The sequence below is a fragment of the Colias eurytheme genome, chromosome 9 (genome assembly GCF_061535395.1).
Source record: "Colias eurytheme isolate Ceu_HAF_F1 chromosome 9, ilColEury1 Martin Lab GWU primary, whole genome shotgun sequence".
Lineage (NCBI taxonomy): Eukaryota > Metazoa > Arthropoda > Insecta > Lepidoptera > Pieridae > Colias > Colias eurytheme.
In genome coordinates, this window is record NC_142988.1 from 704,188 (window position 1) to 716,754 (window position 12,567).

Below are 12,567 nucleotides of genomic sequence, written 5' to 3' on the forward strand. Positions count from 1 at the left end.
CTTTCTAATTTTTGTGCATTTTTTAAGAAATCATTAAAATTTCACAGGAAAAGCGTAAATTCTTGTTTAATTCATATCTACGCGGTAGTACTTCTTATAAACTTCCAATTATTACTAAAAGTTAGTAAAAACAATAAAGTAACTAGTTTTGATTAAATTTTTTATTGAATTTTGTAGTAGAAAAGAAATAGTGTTATTTTACGCAAAAATTTGCAGTGGCCAAGATTCCGTGCCGGTGAGTGTATAAAAATGAATCCCAAAATGTGTTGGTAAGCAAATAACTTGAGAACGGCTGAACCGATTTCGATAATTCTTTTTTTATTATATTCCTTGAAGTACGAGGATGGTTCTTATGTAGAGAAAACGTAAACATGTACCACGGGTGAAGCCGGGGCGGACCGCTAGTATTTTTTAAAGGTTAACATGTAATTTAATACGTAAAAAATTGCGGACTCCCACTGTTTCGCAGTAGTAAAGGTTAACATCATTGCGTAGGTCTGTTATTTATGTAGAAGTTACAATAAAGATAATATTTTAATAACATTTTCATTCATTGCAATACTTTTATATTTATTGGTATGAATGATGTATTTATAGAAAGAGTATGCAACTCGTAAACTTTCTTCTTGTTGTAAGGTTGGCAATACTGCGTAACGTCACACAAAATCGTCTTTTCGATCGCATTAAAAAAAAGATAAATAAGTTTTGAATGGTTTCTGATTTAAATCATCCTTTTACAAAAAAAATTACAAAGGTTGAAAATATGAGGCATAAAGAAAAACTAGATTATGTCCTATTTGTCCTTTCCATCTGTACATTATATCATTTAAGGTTAATTAAAGAAAAATTACAAAACATTACACCTGATAAAGGGCACACGAATTATGTCCATCTACATCGTTTTCAATAAACCACGGTATAGATTGATTAACTATAAAAAATAACCTGTGTCTGTTGCAAGCAGCGTCGAGACAAATGTGTTAAATTCATTTTTCCCTACGTTTGATCCATTAAATGCACCAATATTGAAAATCGTAACCATTTTCCATTTTGCATGGAAACGTGGCTATGAATTCCGCATATTTTTTGATTCTAATGCATTTGCATAGCTAGAATAAGTAGGTAATGTAGGTAGAGATTTCTACGTGAATTTACGTGTTTCATAGCTTTAAATATTCGTTTTATTACTTTCATACTAATTATTTAATTGTAAATACAAATTAGCGATAAAGTTTTAGAGAGAATTTCGAATACATTTTTGTTGCCGGAAGTTCATACAAACTCAAACTCAAACATTTATTTATTCAATTAGACTTCTTTTAGAAGCACTTTCGAATCGTCATTACATATTTTTAACAATTACCACTGCTATAATTTACACCGATACAGGCATAACGAAACACGTAATATAATTGTAAACAATCCTGATAATCTTATAAATCTGTATAGTACTTAAATAATTAATGAAAAATAGCATAAATTTCTAATAAATAGCATTGTCTACAAAACTTGCTACGAGAATATCGTAGCTCATGAGTTCGTAGCACGGCAACGTTTAAATACAGCTTTACCGTATCGTGTAGTCCGGATTCGATCATATTGAAATATTTGTAATTGCTTTTATTTTTATCCTATCAAAATAAATTATAAATAATATGAAAACATGGAAAGCTTAAAGATGTAATTCACCGTAAAATCGTATTTGCTACAAAACATTCACGCTAAAAGCGAATCACAAAATAGTGTTGCAATCCATTCATCATATCGACGCTCTACGAGTTCTGACAGTGGGTTAAATACTTTTTAATATCCACACGAAAAGTGCATCATTGGTGTTGTTAATTTCGAAGATGTTACGGCATCGGACGGGCGCTGCAGTGCGGGTCTGAGGCCTCAGCGGGGGTGTGCGGTGCGCGGGGCGGGGGCTCCCTCCGCCCTCAGAGGGAAGGAGGCCGCGACCCGGTCACGAGTTACGATTTGCGAGGCAGCAGAGCCGCCGCGGCGCTCGCCGGCGCACCGCGCCGTCCAACTCTATTTAACCTCTAAAAACTATAATTATATTACATGTATTACGTACTTAATAGCATTTTATTTTTCCGCGTGAACCTGTAATTGGATTACGAGAGCGTCGGATTATTACGTAAAGTTGTTGAGTGGCAATGACGTTCGCATTTGTCAAGTTTTACCGTGCAGTGATACAGAAATGTTTTTATAGATATTATTTACGCGATTTTATACATTATAGGAATATTTATTGAACGTTGTGCTTTTCCATTTAATGGACAATAAACGTTTCTTATATTTTGTGATTACGATTTGTTTTCAAAATGTTATGTAACTGTAAAACAGTATGTTTAACATTACGTACCATTTTCGTCTGTCGATTAATGAGTTGATATTTTTATAATGTTTTACTTTAGAGGATAGACAATTAAGTGGACTTTGAGTGAAGTGAGTGCCGTCAAAATGATTGTCGAAATACAAGAGGTAATTTTAGTAATCATTGACCTTAGCTGCATCCTCATCGCTCATTCCGAAATTTGAAATTATTTGCCAATTTATTTTACACCAATCCCGTTAAAACATCTAAAATATTTTTTAACATCCCTCTTCTTCATAAACCACCCCAATAAATAATACGGAATGCAGTATGTTTCATTTGCTTATTAAAGCGGTCAGTTTTGATAAAAAAAAAATTGTTTACGCACAAAATTATATCAGAAGTTTACGTACACTATATGAGTATCAGCTGATTTGAAACATTAACAATATAGACATTGACGGAAGTGGATATGAACAGTCTTGTTATTTATGCCCACTGTTGGGACAGTTTAGATTAAAGATCGTAGAAGGAGTCAGTAGGTCAACGCACAGTGCGTGCAGGGGCGTGTCAGTGAGTTGGGCATGTGCGGGATTGTAAGGGGGTTACGAGGGGTCCGCGGGGCGGGGGCGCAGGTCGCTCGGGCGTTGCACCCAGTGCAGTCTTGCAGCTAGTGCAGGCTAGCAGGACATAGGCTACGCCGTAGCCGATACGACGCACCGCGTAGCACGCGCATGATTTTTCAGTTTATGCTTTGTTTTAGTCATAAGCCCTCATTTCATGAAACATTTTTGACATTTTCATACCTTTGCAGATTGTAAATAATAAATGATGAATAATTATAAAACGTTCAAGCGATACTTTTTGCTACGATGGAAAAATGAATAAAAGATGTGTCCCAAGGTCTTCGAATATTTTCTTTTTTTGTAATTAGATAAATATTGTAATATTTAACACTTATTTAGGTTTTTCATGCACTAGTTTTAAATCGCTTATTTCAACCATTTAATTCAAATTTCAAAAGGAACATTATCGAAATTAATTCATTACTTCCTATCCCATAATTGCTAATATTAAAAGTATTTTGTCTCCGTATTGTTTGTGATTTTAGCAATGTTTAGAGTGATTATTACCTTACGATTATTTTATACTTGTTAACAATTTGTACTTATACTTGTATGATATGAAAAATCAAGGCTCCTTATTTTGTAATTGCTACTGTATTGATATCATTGAACAGAAGATAAAATCTTGCATAATAAATTGCAAAAGTTTTTACATTTGTTGAAAGTTTATTATAACATTTAGATTGTTCTGGAATTAATTACCAAAATAATGCGATAGATACAAAATGATACGCTAGGACTTATAGGGTAGTATCAAAATAAGTAATATGAAAAGATCTAAGCAGTTAGCAGGGTTATGTTAATGAGAATGATTTCTTTCAGGAGGTTAGAGGAAAGAGGCCTTTCAAGATATGGGACAGCTCTCGTAATGTAAGAAAGGGGTTGGTAGTCACTAGCTTTGAGGAGTTAATACATAGAGGTCAGTATCCTAGGTTTTTAAATAGTATATTATAATCCTTACGAACAATATTAATGTTGTGGAACTAACCGATAGGGAGATGGCTATAAAAAATTATTAAAAATAAAAAATGTGTATTACGATCGGTATTTTAGACGTAAGAGGAAAGAGAACACTAAGTCTAGGTCTGGCTATGTTTAAGTAACTAAATTATTATCACGTAGTTGTTAAGAATATTGATTGTTGTGGCAGAATGTATGTGCTACCGTTCTCTACGTAAACAAGACTGCAGTTTTTCATTAAAAAAGAAAAATAATAATTGAATAGTATATACATAGATCGAATACTGATGCTTCCAAGAAAAACTCTAAATCGCCAATCTCTTTATCAAAATTTTAATTTTTCCTTACATTTGAAGATCCCTGAAAATGATACCGATCGCGATTTAACCATAGGTATCTTTAAGCATAAATAATATTTTTCTAATGGTTGGAGAACATTTTAAACATGTTATTGTTTGTCATTGAAAATTGTAGCAGTTCAAAATAATTACATATTATCGTAACTAAACTATTATTAAAAAGTTTATTTATCTTTAGTTCAACAAAATCCCACAAAAAGTGATTAAGCGCTAAATAAATACCCTGAATCTTGACATTATTACAATCATAGAGTTGTCATTTTGTTTAATTTTTTTTTACATACACTTGTTGCATCATTAAAATGCAACCAACCGTGCTTTTAAATTTGACTGATGACAACTACTACTAAGGATAAATAAAATTGTTCCTTACTTTTGTTCTTTACAAAATAAATGAACCAATATAATATCCTTCCCAATAGTTTTCCCAAAATTATCGTATGCCTCATATACGCACATATCCAATTATGATGTCACCTAAGCCTAACACCTGGTGTGAGGAATGCACATTGCACATCTGTAAACTGTTTACGGCAGGTCAATAGAATTTCTCACGGTTGTACGCTTGACCTGCTTTCCTGGTCGCGCCCTGGTCAGTCCCCAGCGGTGCTACGTGCAAAGTGCACGTCTTACACGCGTTTTTACTATGAAGTAATTAGTGTACGATAGACTACTACTACGAATCGGTTTAAAGGGGCGCGGTTGCGTAAAGTTTACATAGGGTATGCAGAAGTTTGAAAGTGCTAGTGATTTTTACTTATCACATTAGGAACTAATATAATATGTAGGTATATGACTTTAATGCACATTACATAATACTTATGATTAAATCATGAATCAGTTCATTTAAATTGATTTACAAACTGGTGGTATCTATATACCTAACTACAAACAAGGCTCTTCGCGTCCATATTGTCCTAATTTTCAGTCCTTTTACGTGAAAGCGTACTCGAGCGTATCAATCTAATGGCCACAATTGGATTGTAGGGAAGGAGAAGTTATCGGTAGCAGCGAGTGAGCCCGTGCGGCTGGTGCTCGAGAGCGACGGGACGCAGGTGGAGGACGGCGAGTACTGGCGGACTCTGCCCCCCAACACCGTGCTGCTGCTGCTGCGGCAGGGCGAGCGATGGTACCCCACTGGAGTCGACGTCATCAAGGCCGGTACGTTCTATATCTATGCTGAAGAATTTGTATATTTGTTTGTTTGAACGCGATAATCTCAGGAACTACTAGTCCAATTTGAAAAATTCTTTCAGTGTTAGATAGCTCATTTATCTTGGAAGGCTATATCATCACGCTAAGACCAACAGGAGAGGAACAATCGGGTGAAACCGCGGAGAACAGCTAGTTATAAATAGTTTACCATGCTACGTCTGCTCTTGCAGGAATATTTATATTATAGTCATTTGCCATTGAGAGCACTCAGATGGAATATTTTTGTTATTGCTCGGAGCGCAATTTTATATAGCTATATCTTCTTCGATAAATGGCCAAAAAATCAGTTACATTCGTGATTCGAACCAGTAGCTTCTGAGATGGGCGCGTTGAAACAAACTAATAAAAAATCGTTTTTTATTATAAAAAACTGATTGGTGAGTTCCCATAAAAATTGTTATTTGTGTGTGGAATATGCAATCAGGCAATATTTTTAACATACCAACAGGTGGTGCATCATTTTTATAATATGATGTTTTATTTTACGAGGAATTTATATATGAATCCTGTTTAATTTAAATTCCCGAAACATTCTACCAGGAACACGATAACATTATATTGATGTATTAACCTGTTTTATGAAAAGATTTCATAAAATGTATTTTCATAGCCACACAATTTAAAATTAAAATACAAACATAACATTTTATTGCATTAAGTTTACGCTTCATTTAATTGTATCACATTCCTTTGTAATTCATGTCGATTTATTTCTACAGTCTCAATAAAATACTTTAATTATTTTCCAGCGATATCGGCAATACCAAAAATAGTATGCGAAACGATCCACGCGCTCGAGTTGCACGATGAGACTCCTTCATGGAAGATCATGGACAACAAGGGGCGAGTTACCGTGGTGCTGCACTGGGACCAGCGGCCGCAGGCGTCGCCCGCCGCGCGCTCGCCGAGCCGCCAGGCCAAGCCCGACCGCCGGCCCTCGCTGGTCATCCAGACGTCGCTAGACAGGCCGCAGCCCCCGCCGCCGCACATCACCGTCGTCAACCACGACGAGCCGGGGCCCGCGCGCGGCCGCCTGTCGCGCGCCTCCTCCTCGCTCGACCACCACGTGCACACGGCGGAGTGCCGCGCCGCCGCGCCCCCGCACGCCGGCCCGCACTCCGCCCACGCCCCGCCGCCGCACCAGCACCGGCCGTCCACGGACGAGTGTGACTTCCACTGCTGCGCTCTACACGAGGAGGGCCGACGCATCGCCGTACACAAAAGCGTAGCTACGTCGCCCATACAAGATTCCCAACCGCGCGCTTCACCACAGGGTCGGCCGAAAGGCCACGTTCGCTTCCTGGACGCTGAATCGGCCCGGCGCGGCGAGCGGGACTCTTCCGAAAGTGAAACGGAAAACACTCTGGTCGAAGACGAGGCTGTGACGTCAGAGAAGTTTCTTCTTCTAATAGATCAGCTCAGTGTCGATCAGAAACGTCATCTCACCATTAAAGATATAGGTATCATATTAGAAAGATTAAGCTCGAAAATATTAGACGTCGAGAGGCTCGACCGCGAATCGGAGTCGGACGATTGTTACAACTGGACGATCAAGGCGACCATACGCGGGGACGCACTGCGGGAGCTGGGCGTGATATACAACGGCAATTACTACGCGATCAGTGAACACCCGGGCTACCGGGAGGAGAACGAGGAGGCGGGAGACGAGGGCGAGGAGGAAGAGGAAGAGGACAGGCTCTGATCGGGCCTGTGCGGCGCCGCCGTGCCCGCCGCCGCCGCGCTCCGCCTGGCGCTGTGCCGCGTCGCCGCACGCTGATCGCCGCACTGCCCTCGTCGCAACGCCCACTGCCCGCCGGATCTCCCCCGTGTGACACGACTCGACGGAACCGCATCCGATCGCCGCGCACTTGCCGAACGTGTTTTATAGAAGAATTCGAATTCTTTCTGGTGCATCGGGTGCGTGTTCGACTACAATTTTAGCGACATTTTGGCTCGGAACGTAGTTTAGAGCGTGATAGGTCGCACTTAGAGACTTTTATGAAATTTTGCCGCGGCCGCCTCGCGCCGTCCTCGCGACTTCGTCTGCGGGGCGAGGCGATGCCGAGGCCTAGTTAATAAATAGTGAAATTAATATAAGTAAAACTGACTTCCTATCGTTTTCTAAGATGACTAATTAAGCGTGCCGCTGACGATCACGACGGTGGCTCAGTTCCCGCACCGGTGCTGGGACTGGGAGCGAGCGGCGACGTGTACACGATGTATTGCCCCGTCAACAGACATGGTATCTGCACAAATGTATATCATCGAGTTTGTTTTCAGTATGTAATTAGATATATAATAAATTATACACAATTTAGCGACTACTCAAGAAATCAAATTTCATAATACATTAGTATATTTGGTACGAATTAACGATTTTATCTCCTCTCCGACTTTACAGTGTGCCAAATTTTCGTATTACTTTACAAACGTGCTTTGTTTAATTTCTATTTTGGCCTAAGCATCGTTTACAATTTTTACAAACTTCCTTGTTACGTTGGTCATTTACATCGTTCATAATGTAACACGACTCTATATATACGTGAATAAAAAACAATAAATATAGAAAAATTAGTCTATTATACACGAGACGTTCGTATTCGGTATAGGAAATTAAATAATTACAGGATAAGGCAAAAAAATATTGCTCATAATATATTCGTTTATGTACGTGTTTGCGATATCGGTTGTCGGATAGGGAATAGTTGGGTCTTCTGGCAAATGAGTCTGAGCGAGCAGATACTGTATCGTAGACTGCACAGAGTCGCTACCTTGTAACATTCGACCTTTGAAGGACACAGGCTTGTCGTCGATGCCGGAATAGAAAGCGATACTTCAGAGAGAGTGAGTTAGGAAATATGATACCTAGATAAAATAAATTATACTTACTAATCGATAAAATTACCTACACTGTTATAAAAGAGGTTGTAATAAAAATATGATTAAACCACGATTGCATCTTATCATCGTGCAGAATCGACATGGTAGTAGTAAGTTGGGTCTTGTATCTAGCTCTATGGTATTGTAGTATTATTGTAACGTTTTTAATTTTTGTATAGTACAGTACACACTGTTGTATGATATATGAAATTTAATAAGTTTTACAGTCCCGCCGGGGCGTCATAAATTGTATAGTTATTTAAGGTTAATATTAATGATTATTAAATTATTATTGGGTAAGTACAGGTCACCAACACATGTCATGGATGAGGTCACGGATTCACGCGTAATGTCTAGTTTGGTGCACGAAGCCTGTACGTGTTATGTGATGTCCTTTTATTGTTTAATTATTAATAATATTGTGTTAAATAGTCCATGAAATCGCATCGAAATCCGAATACTCCGGTAAGAGCTTTAATTGTTTCTGCTCAATATTATACAAAATACCATAAGAAATTAGTCACATTTAGGCTTGTCTCCAAATCTACCGTAATCATAAAATTAATATACTTAGTTATTTAAAAATGTATCTAACTATTCGTATACATTAATTTAGATGGTTTTGAAAAAATGAATTTGAGGTTGTCTCTACAATAGAGACAACATTAGATATGTATCTACCTACATAAAAAAATCGAATTAAAAAAAGCACAGTTTCTAGCTTATAATATCCGGTGAAGTCAAGAATAGAAAGTAAATTCCAATATCAAAAAAATATACCTATATATAATATGATTCTTCATCACGGTATATTGAAGGCAATAAAAATATACTTTCTAGGTATGTACATATATTGTTTACATTTATACACATAAATATAAAAAAGCGATGTTCATGGACTATTTCATACCGTCTTTTGATATTTTGATACATAATTAGTAATTTTATTTTAAGGAGTTTGTTAAATAATTAATTAATTTCTAAAATTACTCTTACTAATAAATTTAGGCGAATCTACTAGTACAGAACAAGTGGCTGAGTTTTTATGAAGCATTGTGGATTTTAGGATACTTTAAGAGAATTTGTAACTTTAACGATATATAAAAATAGTTTCATGTCAAACGAACTATGAAACCGACAAAACATGAAACAAGTTATATTATGTTTAATACTTAATTTCGTCATATTATAGAAGTCTAATTTCCCAGATAATTTTATTCATTTTAAGTAGTACATTTTCAATTTTTATCTTCATTAGTTAACGTTAGTGAAGAGTCTATTATTGGTTTTTAATTAGCAAATTTTTACTTTTGCGATAAAAAATACAGTATACAGTAAACATACCTAATAATACCTATGTAGGTACTCCACAATTCTGTACGATATATATAAAAGACAGTGACTTTCAAATAAATACATCAATTTTGATTTTTACAATATCTACATCTTAATTAAAAAAAATATATACCTAAAAATGCATGTGTTTTGTGAAAAAAGTCCTATAATAATATCGAAAATAATCAAGCTTTCAAATTGATCAGTGTTTACAATTTACATCGATGATATGAGAGTGTTATAAAAATATATACCAAAGGGAAAAAATGACGACGGAAAACGCACAGATCGGATATCCTAAATGAATTAGCATTTTCTGATATGGAAATAATTTACGTTTACCGTTTTATCGTCCAAAATCGGCTAAAATCTATTGTAAATAGGTTTTCACGTCTGTCTTTGTGTCTGTATGTATAACCATTGATTACATTCATACAATGTTATAAATTACTTATAGTAATTATCGTAAATAAAGGAGATTATTTATTAATTCAGTATTAAACGATTTTAATTATCTAAGTATTAATGTACCTAATTAGTAAAAATATTGTGTTCACTTATTTTTTTAAACGTTCTACTCATTGTTTAAAGTATTTTTATTTTTTAAGAAATGTGTTAAATATATTATGTACTATCTAGTTATATATTATGATACAAATAGTATGAAATATTTTGGATTGACTAGTCATTTAATTTTAAATCATTTTAACATTAGCAATGAGTTATGTTTAAATTAAATTGCTATCAATTACCTAGTTGAGTTATTGTCTATATTTTATCAACTTGTTTTCCTTGATTTAGTTCATATTAAATTTCTGGTAATATTAAATTATAATAATCATTATCGAATATATTAGCATACTCAATTTAAAGCAAATATATGTTTGTACAGGTTCTAATAAGTTTATGATGTTAACATACGTTACGCACACATTAATAAAATAAAACATTATATTTATTGACATTATGTTTTAAGCTTATGGAAATTATTATTTATTTTTATTTAAATATTTTACGAAGATAATGCTTGTATGACAATTAAACACGAGAAATTTCATTATTTATAAATTAAGGTGTTTGAAAATACATTTTTAAACGATTGCTTCTGAAATAATTGTGTGAAATATTGTTTAGATTTCACGTCACATTTACACTAATAATTTCAATATGTATGGGAAATTTTATTAGTGAAACATACACTGTAAATATGTTTTTCGATTATGAGATGAATTAAATATAAAAATATATGAGTGTTAGTGGCGTAAAGTTTCCAAAGCCATAGACGCACCTGAGTCGTAGTTGAAAAGTTTTAATAATTATTATGTTTAGTAGACGACTCGAAAATTGGGATAACATTTTTGATATAACGATGAAATGTTTAGCATTTTGTTATAATTATAGTTTCCTTAGAGGTATCGATGTTGGAGGAATCGATTGCGAACTGCCCTATCGTAAACGTTTTGGATGGATGAGTGCAAACGTACTTATTGCGACGTTATTTGTGATGCTTGAAATTATTAAGTTACGTCATCTCCATGTAAAGTGCCAAAATTTTTATAATTGTACCCTTTGTACCTATACCTCGGAGTCGGAGTCTTTGACAATAAATCACGATGAAAACCGAATATAATTAATAATAATATCAAATATGTATCTAATATGTTCTACAAAGACTTCGACGCCTTCATCGTTTTAGCTAAAGTAATTTGATTTGTATCCCTCATAGACTGAGGCAGGACCGGATTTTGTTTGTTAAATTAAGTGATGTACCCAAAAAATTCACTGCCACTAATTTAAAAATAAAAATATTGGAAATGATATGGTAATTTCTTTATTTTTTTAACATCCATATACCGACTTATATCCTTTATAACATTCTAATATTTGACAAAACACGTTGTTATTGATTAGTAGAGCCCTATTTCGCTTTTAGTGGAATGTTCTAGCTCAATTTGTGACTCTTGGGACTTGGTCAATGCATTTATATTCTTCTGGATTACATAATAGTTTAAATACCTAAGCTAAAATGCTTATATAAAGAATAATATAATGCAGAAAGAATATATTCTCTTTGTGATTATTATACACTAAAGCGACTGGACTGTTCTTAAAAATTAGTTTCATCAGTTAATAATTTTATTTTCTTGTTTATTAGATACCAATTGTTTACGCATTACATTCGTCAATTTGAAGACAAATTCATACTTCACTCACCATCATCATAATAATTACTCACTGAACTATCGCTTTGCTATCGCTAATCAAAGCCTTCATACATAATAGTAAGTAAGTAAGTAGGTAGGCACCTAATACTAAATAATAATAGTTTAATAAAACTAAAAAACACGCTTTTTATAGAAAGCCGAACTAAAAAATAGAAAATTTTATCAAATTAGGGTATTGTCATCGGTCCTCAATAAATCTACAAAGTTTGAATGAAAGCTGGCCGTTTAAAGTGGGTCAAAATCGCGCCCAAAGAAGTCGGTTACAAACGGGTGTAAAAATAAAAATTTTCGTCATACTTTCGATATTTTGTTAAAAGTAAATAAATAAACTTACTTGTTGGTTTGTTGGGCCGACCAAACAACGAAATGATACTTTCTATAACCATAAAATAAAACAACTACGTATTATGTATTTTCCTAACTTTTGAATTAAATGTGAATTACCTAATTAATAATGCTGGCAGCATTGTTTTTGGCGCCGACCGCGACAGCGCACAGAGCAAGTAATCCAACAGCGCCACAAGGCGCCACATCTACGCGACGGGACCTCTTTCGCAGCGAAATTATCTGATGCTTGGCCTATATTCTGTGGTTTGACAAATGACAGAATACAATATTCTAAATGTTGGTAGACGGTTGGTAGTCTT

General features: G+C 35.2%; 1 protein-coding gene across 3 annotated transcripts; it reads left to right on the forward strand.

The window, feature by feature from the left end:
• Positions 1-1,999: 1,999 nt before the first annotated feature.
• Positions 2,000-10,383, forward strand: Drep2 (DNA fragmentation factor-related protein 2). Of its 3 annotated transcripts, XM_090105320.1 has the most exons (5): positions 2,000-2,066; positions 2,423-2,487; positions 3,769-3,865; positions 5,253-5,426; positions 6,230-10,383. In XM_090105320.1, exons 2-5 carry the CDS (start codon positions 2,467-2,469, stop codon positions 7,180-7,182), a joined length of 1,245 nt encoding a protein of 414 aa, XP_089961446.1. In that variant the 5' UTR covers positions 2,000-2,066; positions 2,423-2,466; the 3' UTR covers positions 7,183-10,383. The 3 variants fall into 3 exon arrangements, with proteins under 3 accessions (XP_089961446.1, XP_089961445.1, XP_089961447.1); XM_090105319.1 differs by having other exon boundaries at positions 2,003-2,487; XM_090105321.1 differs by lacking the exons at positions 2,000-2,066; positions 2,423-2,487 and adding an exon at positions 3,145-3,223.
• Positions 10,384-12,567: the final 2,184 nt, after the last annotated feature.